At 32.0% G+C, this 14,461-nt stretch overlaps 1 protein-coding gene across 1 annotated transcript; it reads right to left on the bottom strand.

Moving 5' to 3' along the window:
- Positions 1–1,339: 1,339 nt before the first annotated feature.
- Positions 1,340–14,446, bottom strand: LOC143573932 (disease resistance protein RPS4B-like). The gene is made up of 6 exons (XM_077058696.1): positions 14,210–14,446; positions 13,809–14,132; positions 10,923–11,807; positions 8,116–8,719; positions 7,985–8,034; positions 1,340–1,687 (listed from the first exon to the last, which is right to left on the bottom strand). Exons 1-6 carry the CDS (start codon positions 14,444–14,446, stop codon positions 1,340–1,342), a joined length of 2,448 nt encoding a protein of 815 aa, XP_076914811.1.
- Between the last annotated feature and the right edge of the window lie 15 nt (positions 14,447–14,461).

Here is a 14,461-nt window from a genome sequence, read left to right on the forward strand (position 1 = left end):
CCTGCAGTTTCATCCTCTTCTTCATCAGATGTCTCGTCATCGTTTTCTTCTTGATTAAGAGATTTGCTCAATGTGTCAATGGAACTGACTAACTTGGTCAAAGTGTCAGCGAATCTCTTAGTAGATATTGCCTGACGTTTGTGCTTTCTGCCCAGATATTTCTCAAGCTTCTCGAGATCTTTGATGTTCTTTTTGGTTAATTTCTGAACCTTTCTATTCTTTAACTGCAGTTTCAGCATTTTTCTTTCGTGTCTACCCTCCAACTTTGTAATTTTCTTGTTAGCTGCAGCCAAGTCGGTTTCTGTTTTCGCCAACTTTGTTTTTGCCTCAGCCATCTCTTTTTCTAGACTTTCAACCATCATCACTAAATTAGATTGGTCTTTCATCAACTCAAGAGCTTCAAGTCTCTTACTCTGGTTTTCAAATTGCTCTTCATTAGCCTTCTTCAGCTCTTCAAGAGAATGCGTTTGCATTTCATTTGAATTTTTTGGTTTTATGATGAAAGTTCTGGTGTGCCCCAAAGCATCATTTTTGTTTACATTCTCTTTCTCAAGATTTTTTATTCTGTGAATAATAATATCCTTTGCCAACTTGGGAGGAGGGGGAGAAAATTTGCAAGATTCGGGTTTAGATTTCTGTGATTCTTCAATCATTTTCTCTGTTATTTCAGGCTCAACGGTCTTTCTCAATCGCTTTCTTTTCAAAGGGGACTCGGAAGTCTCTAAAGTAGAGGGGCCATCAACAGGAGGTTCGTCGGTAGCCTTCCTCTTGTATTTTTGTGACACTTTAGACTTTCCCTTATCGGTTTCCTCAGGATCTTCCTCCTCTTCTATTTCAGTTTCTTCAGCATCAGAAGACTCATCAACCAACTCATAATCTAAACCGGCTCTGTCGGCCCCAAAGTTCAGATCAACATCCTCTTCAGTTTCAGCGAACTGACCAAATTTTACCAAAGGCTTGGTAAAGCTGTAAGCCTTCTTCCGGATTGCCATCGCATCAAATTCACTTTCACCAATTACAACCATAGGATGAGCCTCCCCAGCAGGCTTTTCAAGGTCCTTCGCCTGATCATTGATGATTAACTGAATAAATCGTGGATAAAGCAAAAACGGGGTCTCCCTCTCTTTAACATGTGAATAGATTGATTCGAAGATAAACTGAGAATAGTTGAACTCTTCCTTGTTCACCAGCTTATACATCAATGTAAACAGTTCCAGACTCAAGTGGTCAAAACCTCCTTGTAACTTGGAAATGCAATGAGTTGTAACATGCACAAAAAACTTCCAGTATGGAGGTAGAGCGTCAGTAAATGGGTAAGAGCTTTCATGACCCATGTTGCCTAAGAATGATATGCATCTTCTTTCTTTAACTTGCCTTTGAAAGCAACTTTGTGGTCATTGATATGTAGTGTCTTGCGGATGATGTCTTCATCAACTAAAATCGCCTGCCCTTGAATCGTTGCTGCAACATACGGTACATTGCCATTGAATCCTTGCACAGCAGTGGCCCAAAATTCTTTGATCCAATCTTCATAGATGATAGGACTAGCACTAAATGCATATGACAAAGGACATGACTGTAATCCTTTGATCATAGATATGAAATACTTGTTCTTAGGCCTAGTGGGCAGCTCCAGTGAGACAGATTGGTTGTGATCTTTAATCAAAGCATTCATGGACTTCATTGGCTTAGGATTAGCAGACAAAACAAGTTAGATATATATTTAATGCGTACGAATTATTTATAAGATAATATAGGTATTATAACACTTACTAATTATAGATTAGTCATTTTAAAAGGATGGTTAATACATATATTATATATATTTGTAGGAAATATAGGATATCTTGTTTAAGTTTGTAGCTAAAAATCAAAGGGGTATTTTGATAGTTTTAGATATATTATAATGTATGTATTATGTATAGGTGTTAGTAATATTTACACATGAGATATAAACTAAATAAGATTTAAGTTTTAGATTATAAGTTAAAAAGTTATAATAAAAATAAGTCGTAATTAAGTTAAAATATTTCCACAATAAGTATATACAGGAATTACAATATGAAGTCTTATAATTATATTATATACTAGTTTTAGAGCCCGTGTAATACACGGGATGATCTAAATAATTAATTTACAAATAAAGAAACACATAATGTATATAAAAAATGTATTACATCTATGTTCATATCATTATACATAAATTGATTTTATTTATATCACAAAATGATTTTTCACAAAAAAATGAACTTAATAAAAAAAATGCAAGCGCAAAAACATACACAAGAACACTCCATCAATTGAAAATTTATTCTCAGTATCTATCATATATGTATAATTGAAAGAAATTTGGTTATAAACCAATTTCAGATAATAATTCTCATGTAATAATAGTTTTGAGCTACACCATGAAAAAGATTTTAATAAGTTTGAGGGTCTTCTCGACTTTGTTAATTGAAAAAAAAAATAGGTTAACCCGTTCAATTTTGTGAATGTGTTGCTTCACTTAGACATAATTTTGACGACATGCTTCACATACAACATTTTGGTCACTATTCAAGAAAAAGTCAATGTTAATAGAAATGTTTATATTTTGATTAAAGTTAAGAGCATTGATAGGCTAGAGGTGGCATGTCGGAAGTGTTTGTTATTTGTTCTTAAATTTTAATAGTTAAGAGAAAAATACTCAATATGCAAAATCCCGAATCTTTTGACTTCCAAAAATGTTCTTAAAAATAAATTCGAAACTCAATCACATTTAAAAGTCTAACTTACATGTTTTTACATTTTTAAGTCAAAACTTTGAACCCGTAGCAACTTTGACGATATATTTGCATTTTCAAATTTTTAAAAATACTCAGATTACCTCTTTTTTACTCGTAACAGATTTAAGTCAAATGTAGTTAATTTGTACCAAACGATCTATTTATCAAATTTTAACATGTTACAATCAAATTTATGTTCCACAAAAACCCGAAGCAATCATTGATTAAAAAAGCCCAAGAAACTAAATATGATAAACTTTATTGTATTTGAAAGTTATTGGTATATACTATCATTACAATTTAACACATATATGTATAGTATACTAAATTAACCGAAAAGATGATTTAAATCATATATTTATAATTTATAAATTTATATGACAATGTACAAAAAAACCAATAGATAAATGAACTTATTTTTTAAAAACGAATCAACTTTTAAGCATATATATATAATTAAATGATTAAAAAATTACTTCGTAAATTGAAAGCATATTAGAGTTTTTTTTTCATTTACAATCAACAATATACATAGTATAATATATTAATGATAACATTTAAAATTATACTATTTTAAGTATTTAACAAACACAGTTTTTTGTTGATTTTTGGATTTCACCAAATATGTTGTGAAATATATTCTAATAATGTATTGTAGTATAATATGTAAATATTTATTTTTATAAAAATGTATAGTTATAAAATAAATAAACTTTAAAGAAAATTGAATAATTTAATCATGATTTAGATATAATATAAATGAAATGTAAAAGGAAAGTGAATAATTATTAATCTATGACATATATTAGTTTTGGAGGGAAAAACATTGTGAGGATTAACCACAAACTGACACGTGTCCCAATTATTTTACTTTATTAGAATAGGTAGATAAGTTCAATATAGGGTAAGTTAAAATACAAAGGGAGACAAAAATAAGAAGTATGAGAAGGATTTGTGACCACACAAAGAACCCCTTAAAAATAAATTAAAAAAAAATAAAAAAAATCATAACTCAAAATAAAAATATAAAACGAAAAAAATTAAAAAACAAAAATGTTTCCGCCATCATTCCCGTTAAAAAAAATACAAAAAAAATAAAAAAAAATGACGAAAAGACACAATGACGAGATCAAAGACACAATAACGAAAATGAACAAAATACACAATTATAACTAAAAAAAGACACAATAGATCGCAAAATATAACACAATGCCTAACAAAAATATAACACAATTTTGAGTAATAGCACGATATAAAGAAAAAAAAGACATAATGTCAAGGAAAAAAAGACACAATCAATAACAAAAACAAACACAAAACACAATGATAAACAAAAAAAACACGACGACTTTTTTCACTTACTATTGTGTTTTTTTTATGAGAACGAGATAGGCAGTGGAAACATTTTTGTGTTTTTACAATTTTCGTTTTTTTTATTAAATTTTGAGTTATTATTTTTTTTAAATTTTTTTAGGGGTTTTTTTGTATGGCTAGATATCCTTCTCCTCCTTCTCATTTTTGTTCCCTTTTGTAGAATAACTTGACATATCCAATATAATATAAGTGTAATTTTAAGTCCAAAGACCAAATCTTGAAATTTTGTAAGTGTGGAAAGGGATTTCGCAAATGTTAAGATTCCGAAAAAGATTTGGAAGTCGTTAAACAAATTTCGCCCGATCATAAAACTCGCAAAAACATTGGAACTGGCAAAGCTCGTGATCTCGCAAAAAATGCTTTTACAATTTCATAATTTCTAAGACTAATGCGATTTCTATAATTTCACGTAATAATGTGATTTCTAATTTCTATGATTTCGTGTAATCTAGTCTAATACGTTTTCTATTATTTCGCGTAGTCTAAACTGATGCGATGTCTAAAGTTTCACGATTTCTATCAGTCTAGAACTAATTGAGTATAGATTAGGTGCCACCATCTATACGATAACACCCATATACCATCAATTTCTCCATATAAACTGATCCAATCTTCGATCAAATCTGGATCTGTGATGACAACAATTCTATGTAAACAAAAATCAAAAACCCTAACACATATTTTGTAGTAGTGTTTCTAGGGTTTTATATCCCAGACTTCTTTTCGCTATATTACATTCGGTAGGTACACTTGCCCGTCGTTATGGTTTAGGGTTTTCTAGGTTTATTACTAGGTTTGTCTAGTTCAGTCTTAAGTTAGATTTAATAGATCATTGTTAGCACATCAAGTGTCGGTAATGAGTGAAGGAGGAGTGGAAGGATAAAGATGAAATTGGTTGAACAAATAATCATAGTTGAAGAGCCAAGTCTGAGTCTAGTGCAAGCATTAGTCTTGTTTTGTTCCTATAAACTCGGTCTTCTTAATGTAGACTTGATATGCATGTTGTTTTGTTAGTCGCATAACCAACAAAGTAACCTTTGCATGCCTTCTCTGCGAACTTTAACCCTCAATGGGTTACGGTGTGTAGTAGAGTGCAAGGATAACTAAATGTCTTGATTAGTTAACTTGAGGTTTAATTTTGTAGATCTCATAAGGAGCCTTCCTCACGCGTTTGTTGAGCAAAACACGATTTTGCACAAAGCATGTAGTGTTGACATCTTCAACCTAGAAGAAGAGAGGCAACTTTGAGTCTCATAGCATTGTTCTTGCTGTCTCGATCAACGTATGATTTCGTCGTTCGGCTACACGGTTTTGTTGTGGTGTACTAGTAACATTGTATTGACGTGCAATCCCTCTTTGTGTCACAAAAATCAGTGAAAGTTCGGTTACATAACTCCATCCCATTGTCACTTTGTATCCCCTTGACCGTCTTGTAGGTTTGATTTTCAATGATGATCAATAATCTCTTTAGAATATGCGCCAATTGTAGGTCCCGAAACCGGATCAATCCGTGATGTCAAAGGCGTATTGCGATGACACCTCCTGAATCTCGTATCGCTTTAAGGAACGAGAAAGAACGAGTAAAGGAAAGAGAATTACCTCAAAAGTTCCAAGAGGTCTATGGCGATGTGACAAGCCCTTGTCTCATAGGCCTCTTGTCTTTCAAATAAAAGGCCTAATGGGCTTGGCCTTGTGTAACACTCATTACTTTTCAAACCCGAAAACCCGACCCATTTTAAATTTTTGGTTTTGTTTCTATTTAAATTTATATATTTTTGTAATATTATTAATTAATCTCAAATTTTCGTTAATGTATTTTATGTGATCATTTCTATACAATTATACATTTCACCACCCTTGTAGTATTACATACTCATTTAAAATATTCATGTATCAAAATCAAATATTTATGTACATGTCCCATGCAATTTACTAGAATTATTATTTAACTACAACTACTACTTTTATTATTTATAATTATTATTAATTTTATTATTATCATCATCTTTTCATATGTTACTCAACTAATAAAAACTAATGAATGTTTTAATTCAATAAAATTTATTAAAATAGTTAAACCTTTTGAATACCCTATTAAACAATTTTTAATTTGTGTTTTAATTATATTAAATATGATTAATTTTCATAATTTTCTTAAGACATAACAACTCTATATTTTCGATATAAAAGGAGGACAAATCCTCAATTATTTTCACACCTCAATCCATTCTATTCTTAATTTTAAGAGCACTAAAAAGTAAGTTGTTATCATTTCAAGCATTTTATAGCTTTTGTTTTGATTTTATCTTGAATGTTCATACTTGTTCATAAGTTGTTCTTCATGATCATGTTACTTTTATCATAAAAATATTATATCTTGGTTTTAAGAATCATTATGATCATGGATATCCAAGATGAACACCTTGATTTTTCTAAATCTTGGATCAAGCCTAGTTATTTTGCAAGAAAAACATGAATATATATTTATCCAAATTTTATGATTCGTTGATCATCATAACTTATAAACTTTCTTTTAAATAAGATTATTTATAAAAATTTCTTTTATTTAAAATATTTTACAATAAATATAACATACTTCATATCTTTGAATTAATAATTGAGTAAATTAATTATTGTTTATTTTATTTCAACATAACTACTATTTATAATTTTCTTTAAGAGGATTCATGCAAAACATTTAAGTTAATTAATTAATTATGTTACTTGGAAACAAATGTTTAATCATAAATTGTTATTAATATTATTATTTAATCTTATATTAATAAGTTATAATTATTTGTCTACAAATCATTCTTCAACTAATAAACATCAAATGATTTATATAAACTTTATTCATTTTTGTTAAACTCATTAAAAAATCCCCAAGTCCCCATTTACCATAAGTTAATTAACTTTATAATTCCGGTAGCTAGTCCTTGATTTTTGTATCTTCGTTATTATTTATAGTTTCGTGAGATTTAATTGCTTCGTTTGTTAACTCGCTTTCGGTTATTATTTCAAGTTGTCTCCAATATCAAAGGTGAGTTTCTCACACCCCCTTTTTACCCTTTTTAACTATTTTGGGGGTAACATATATATCCTATCAACAATTCAATTTCGTTTATTCATTATTTACACACTAAAATTCGCTACATGGACTTGTGTGTTTACTTGTTACTTGCTACAAATTACTTGCTCATGGATTACTTCAAGATAGTATGATCATACGCCCCCCTTTGAACTCAATACATTTGTTGTTATGAGTGGAAAATGGCCTCATTATCCGAGTACGTTGGTGCACAATCCCAACTGGAAAGGACCTTACTTGCGCTTATCTGAGTACGCTGGTGCACAATCCCAGTTGAAAAGGACATTACTTGCTCATTTACACTTTTTCATGGAATTGTATAATTTTTATGTACGTATATCAAAACTTGTGTGAACTCACCAACTATTCATTTAGTTGACTTTATTTTATATATATGTTACATGGACAATTATTAGAGGATGAAACGGAGAAGACACTAACACTTAGGTTATATTAATAAACGGACAAGTTGCTAATTGTTCTTGTATTTTCCTTGTATTTCTTGTTACAAACTTGTGTACTTGATGTTTAAATTAATTAATGATAATATTATCACTTAATAGTGTCACATGTGTTTTGGGCAATCTGTACGTCACACTCGGGCGTATTCCGCTTTAGCCGGGATGTTACACCTTGAGCTCTATACGAAATAAACGATAAAGCAAACATGAAAACAACATAAAAGCTAATCTATTACACAAGTCAAATATTAATGGCCTTACAGTTAGACTATGAGTTTAGATGTTGACATATTTACCTGATTAGGCTTCTTCTTTTGTGAGAATGCTTTGAACATCATTCTCGCTTCTAATGAAAAGAAAAAAAAAAGATAATTAATTATTATTCATAAAGACTATACTAAATTTTATTAATAAAAATGACATTTACCTTTATAAACGTCATTACCAATGAAATGATGATATTCGTCATATACCTCTGGTATAAGCCGCCCGAAACTGAAGTAATCGAGGATGTATTTTCCCGATTTTAGTTGAAAAGGAGATAGATCTCCACCGATAATGTGATTCCATGACCTGTAATAACGCAACACATCCTCCTCCTCCTCATTTCTTTCAACATCATACACAAAACTACACCCGCACTCGATTACCTTTAGTGTATGATTCTCTTCATCATCATCGTGAAGCTGTGCTATATCGATAGTAATGCCATCGCTATCTTTCATCTCATTCGGCCCAAACATCCAATGGCTTAGCAAACATATACACTTTCCATCTGCCTGTACTTTTTCAATATAATGGTTATAAATCCAGGTTTGTTTTTTTGTAGAATTAGTAATTGTGATAACTGGCATTCTAAACTCATCATGTGGAGCCGTCTCCACACAATAACAGAAATTTAATCCTCGGAGGTTGTTAGGAGATGATGGGATGGTAAATGAGCTTGATAGCCCCTTGCTTCTACAACTAATCCAGTTTGGCATTTCTTCTCCCTCATAAACTGTGCTGAATATTCCAAATTCATAATACAACTGCCAAGTACAAAATTAATTAATCAAATTAAATTCATAATACATACCTTTACACTACAAAGAGACTTAATTATATATATATATAGGGGTGAGTTATTGTACAATAATGGCTTATCGTACGTTACGTACGCGACCTTCCAAAGCGTTAGATTACAAAACACCCGGTGACAGTTTTGTAAATAACCCAAAAACTAGTTCATGATCAAATTCATCGATTACAAAACGATTATGATCCAAATTCTAAACTCCCCTCTGTTTCATCTAATTTACTAAACTCTAATCAAAGCTTAAAGTATAAAATCTCAAAAGTCAAAAACCAAAATAAAAAGAATGACGTCGAAGTTCAAAAAAATATTCAAATTGATCAAAAATTAATGATTTAATCAATCGATTTGATGTGTAGAAGGATTTACATTTATCAAACGATTATAAAATTGCATAAATAATAAACTCAATTGAGCTCTAATTAGGATTCAAAATGTCACGTTTAAACGTTCTGAACAAAACTGAAAACACTATGTACATTTAAATGTTTTGGCCAAAACGAACACCTTTAAACTTTCAATTTTAAAAGTTCAGAACAAATATCCAAGAACTTCATAACCAATAGTTAAGAAATTTTGAACAAAAAGTTTAGAAGTTATGGTGAAAAGTTTAGAAGTTTAAGAAAAAAGTTTAGAAGTTATATTCAAAAAGTTTAAAAGTTATATTCAAAAAATTTAGAAGTTCAGGAAAAAAGTATAGAAGTTAAGGCATAAAACTTAAATGTTCAGTAACATAAAATTTGAACAAATCTTTAAACTTCTAGTAACATAAAACTTGAACAAACCTTTAAAAGTTCCGAAGCTCAAATATGAAATTAAATATCTGTAACATGAAATTGAACACTTAAATCACTTCATATAATCTCGTAATCATGAACAATCATCAATCAAGCGTCAATTTGATCATCGATTCCATCATATGAACAAATATAGAACGTCTGCAACTGAGTTTCTTCAATTGGCGTATTTCAATTCAATTCAATTGATGTGTGTCTTCAAATGGTGTCGGTGACAATGGTTGAATTGATGCAACGGTTAATTAGGATAGAAATGATTTGAAATAATTTACAAAATTGTCACCGCGTGTTTTTTGAAATATAGGGTTAAGGGTATCGCGTACGTAATGTACGATAAGAGATTATTATATTGGATCATTTATCTATACACACACACACACTAGATAGGTGCTCGCGTGATGTGGGTGTTTAAATGCAGACTATGTTAAACATGTAACAATTATGAGTGTTTATGATTCGGTTTAAAACCTTGAAACTGTTTAAACCGGTCATTGGTTTAGTTTCACGGTTGTTTTTTTTTTATATTTTCGGTCGGTTGGTCGGTTTCAAAGTTTTCAAACAGTAGCGAACGCCAAACGGTTTGGTTCACGGTTTATACCAGAAACTGGTAATATGAAACCAGACCATACTGTAAATGTTGAACGCATTTCAATCTTTTTATTATTTAGAATTAGATATGTTTTGTTATATATTTTAGATATAGTTAAAATATAATTGAACAAACTCTTTCTAATACAAGTAAACTTGGCTATTACAAGTTTAATTTAACCTAATTTCAATATGATTTTTTTTGGTAATATTTGTTTTTGTTATTATTTTGCATCATAGGTCTTTCATTAATGTTTACCATTTATGTGGCTAAAAGTATCATTCTTCCTGTTATAATATTCATAAGTATCATATTTGTTGACGTTTAGCTAGAATATATAATATAGTTAAATTAATAATCATTTTAAACAAAATTTATTATCAAAGCTTAACCTGTGAAACAAAACTGGAATCGACTGCTAGTAACAGTTTGGTTTCAGTTTTCAATGGTTCACTTTTGGTTTTGGACAATAAAAAATCGGTACTAACGGTTGGCTAACAAGTTTAGCATAAAAACCATCAAAATCGGCATTGAACACTCCTATGTAACACACTAATTTTTTAAATTGATTAAATATAACAATATCATAATCAAATTAAAGAGAATAAATTGCTCGTTTTTATTGTGCACTTTTTTTACAAAAAATACTGACATATGAAAAAGTTATGGCCTTTAAAAATTTGTGGATGGGAAGTTGGTTTAAAGTTGACATTAAAAAACATAATATGGTTAAAGATAAGACGACAAACTTATAAGTGAGTTAATTGAGATACCTGGATTGGAGATTCCTCTAGTATTCCTTCCCTCTGCCAAAGACTAATGCGAGTTCTTAAGGATCTTTTTTTAATACACTTTAAATTTGCCCAACCTAAAATACGTAACAACTTTTTCTCTACGTCTGCCAAAGCTTGGATTTTCACAATGCCATCAACTTCAATTTCCGGATCCAATGATAATACCCAATCACTTAATCTGATCGGGGACATGTCCGCACAAAATTTAATCGTCTTTAACAAAGGCCGAATCTCATCTACGAAAGTAGGGAGAGCACTGACCGATAGTTCTCTTAGTGTACGTGGAGGATACTCGATTGAACTAATCTTGTCACATTCATCCATAGAAAGCAACTTAAGTCTAGGAAGGGTTCTCACACACCTGGGCATTGAATCAATCGGATTGTTATCTAAATATAAGTTCTCTAACATGGATAGGCAACTCAAGTCCACGGGAAAGGATTTGTTACTCAGGTTATTAGTAGTAAGTGACAAGATGATTAGTGAGTTTGGTAAGAAGTTCAAACAGCATGATGAAGATGAAGAGGTTTGGGAGATTGTAGCTATATCAGATGAATCCATATCTGACCCTCCCAAATTACAACCATCTAACAATAGTGTTTCAACCTTCTTTAAGTTGCCTATAGATATTGGAATCTTTTTAAGCTTGTAGCAATAACGCAGATCAATGTGGACAAGTTTAACACATTGCTCAACTGATTCACGCACCCCAATTAAACTTATGCAGTTTCTAGCTACTAACCTCTCAAGAACAGGGAGTTTAAAAAAGCCACCGACACTATGAAGCTGTTCACAGAAACTCAAATCAAGAATCTTCAATGATCCAAGCAATCGATTCTGTTTTATGCGTGGTTCAACAGATTGCTGAAATAGAGATAAGTTAAAATAAGTGATGAAATACATTTACTGAAGATGAAAGAACAATAACTGTGATTTTGAAATACTTGTTGGAAGTAATTTCAGACTCCAAGTCACAAGTCGGTGAACTTGAGGGACCGATATTGACAAGTAGGTCATAGTGGTTATGTTTCCTAATTGTATTGTAATTATAATAGGTAATGTCTTGTCTAGCAAGTTAGGTTAGTCTATATAAACAAGATGGGTTAGACATTATAGAGTGTGGTGGTGTGAGGTGCAACCGAGTTAGGGTTCATCTAGAGACACACACGAGATGTAACCGAGTTAGGGTTCATCTAGATGTAACCGAGTTATGGTTCATCAAGAGTCAAACCAAGTTAGGGTTTGAGAGTTGTAATCAGTTTTAGTTTTTTGAGTAATATTTTCTGATTAATATAAATGAGAGTTATTCGTTTAATTCGTGTGTTGATTATTGATACGGGACTTGAATTGGTATCAGAGCCAAGTTCAAGAAATCGATAATCGATGGCGGTGAGCGTTGGTTATAATTATCGGCGCATATCGGAACCAAGTTGGGTTTCCGAATCATGGTGGTGAACTTGGAGAACGAGCAGGTTCCTTCAAGGCTTTAATCGGTTTGTTGTGCGGAAAGCGGTTTCCGGCAAGAGAGGGTTTGCGGGGTGACGTTTTTGGTTTTCGTTTTCTGTGTTTTTCTTGTGGGTTTTGTGGTTACGTACAAGGTCATGAGAGATTGGTTTTGGTTTTGTGATTATTAAAAGGTTGTTACAAAAGTCAATAGGTGAAAGTAGGCCACGCAAAAGGAAACATGGGAAGGAAAGGAATAATATATAAAGAAGTTTGATTTTTGTTTCTTTTCTTTCGAAGGCAGCAGTAAGAAAAAGAAAACAAAAACTCAACAAGTTGAGTTGCCAAACCATATAGGGTAAAAGCTTTGTAGCACTGGCTGCGATTGAGCAGGTTTGGTGACCAGATTCCGTGTTGCAAGCGAGTAGGCTTTTGCGTACAGATTTTTGGTGAAGTTTGTTTGAGACTTGTTTTTGTGTTCGATCAAAGTCGTGATCTAAGAATAGGTTTTATCGATCAAGTTGTGATCGAGAAATTGGGTTGGACAAGTTGGTTCAATTCGGAGTTTATTTTATACGGGTTAAACGAGTTATGTTTTAACCAAAGTTTTGATTTGAAGGATGTGCTCGTGTTTTGATTTGGAAACAAAAGAAGATCAAGGAAGATTGATGTTCGCTCGATTAGATGACCGGGATTGCAGCCAAAGGAGTGGTTATGCAGGTTCATATGGCCGAGTGAATGGTCGGGGACTGGGTCACAGAGATAGTCGAGTTCGGGGGAGCCGAAGAACACATCTATGGATCAAGAAAAGTTCTGGGGAGATCAAGGCCAAGATGGTTGTGAAAACCGAGAAGGTCAAGATCGTGGGTCAAATCAAACAGGGCAAAATAGACATGATTGTAGTTGAAGAGCCACCTATTTCGAGTTAGAAATTAGGAGGTGATTGTTGAAAGTAATTTCATACTCCAAGTCACAAGTCGGTGAACTTGAGGGAACGATATTGACAAGTAGGTCATAGTGGTTATGTTTCCTAATTGTATTGTAATTATAATAGGTAATGTCTTGTCTAGCAAGTTAGGGTAGTCTATATAAACGTGATGGGTTAGACATTATAGAGTGTGGTGGTGTGAGGTGCAACCGAATTAGGGTTCATCTAGAGACACACACGAGATGTAACCGAGTTATGGTTCATCTAGATGTAACCGAGTTATGGTTCATCAAGAGTCAAACCGAGTTAGGGTTTGAGAGTTGTAATCAGTTTTTTGAGTAATATTTTCTGATTAATATAAATGAGAGTTATTCGTTTAATTCGTGTGTTGATTATCGATACGGGACTTGATACGTTTTATAATATACGAGTATCTAAGTAGATTATTATTGATTATTATCATTCTCATACACAATAACTAAATTAAATCTTACCTTTTTCCTCTTGGCACGAGGTTGTGGGTCACTATAAGACATGTCAAAAGATTCAATATTGCTATAAGACATGTCAAGAGAAACCAAATTCTCCATTGGTATATCTAAAGGTATAGACTTTAATGAGAACCCATGCATACACAACCATCTTAATCTTTTTGGAAAATTTTCATAATGTCCTTGTAATTGCACATAATTGAGTTGTAGTAGCATTAAGCTATTCATGTTGCTAAATGAATTAGTTTCAAGCTCAAATGATCCAGGTAAGTTAGTTTTGTCAAGCATTCTCGTGTCAAGGGAAAGGCCTATAGTATATCCCTTACCCTGCGAAAAAAGAGAATTAGACAGTAAGAATATGCATAACTACTAATAAAAGATATACATGCCTCGATCGATCTTACTTTGTTGTCTTTCAACAGTTCAAATGACTCCTTGTGATGCCATACTCGACTACGCTTCCATGGCATGTTCGGCGATTCTTCACGTACCAAGTCTCTTCCCAACTCTCGAAGCAGTTGATGCATCGTCAACTCATTATCCCATCCGATATTAAGAAGGCATGTGTTGATGAGAGTCGTGATACCAGTTGTGTTTATATCACACGCTTTCAATATTGTATCAGTCACATATATATCCATTCACACAAAAAAGCA

The sequence above is a fragment of the Bidens hawaiensis genome, unplaced genomic scaffold (assembly GCF_021521415.1).
Source record: "Bidens hawaiensis isolate Kalapana, Puna unplaced genomic scaffold, B.hawaiensis_p1.1 tig00026727_1, whole genome shotgun sequence".
Lineage (NCBI taxonomy): Eukaryota > Viridiplantae > Streptophyta > Magnoliopsida > Asterales > Asteraceae > Bidens > Bidens hawaiensis.

What these genes read in the sequence shown, in the direction of transcription:
- LOC143573932 (XM_077058696.1), bottom strand. Translation starts at nt 14,446, where the DNA reads ATGGATATATATGTGACTGATACAATATTGAAAGCGTGTGATATAAAC. An exon ending in CTCGTGCCAAGAGGAAAAAG is followed by an intron (nt 11,808 to 13,808) that starts GTAAGATTTAAT and finishes TCTCTATTTCAG; the next exon opens with CAATCTGTTGAACCACGCAT. An exon ending in TGGTAATGACGTTTATAAAG is followed by an intron (nt 8,035 to 8,115) that starts GTAAATGTCATT and finishes TCTTTTCATTAG; the next exon opens with AAGCGAGAATGATGTTCAAA.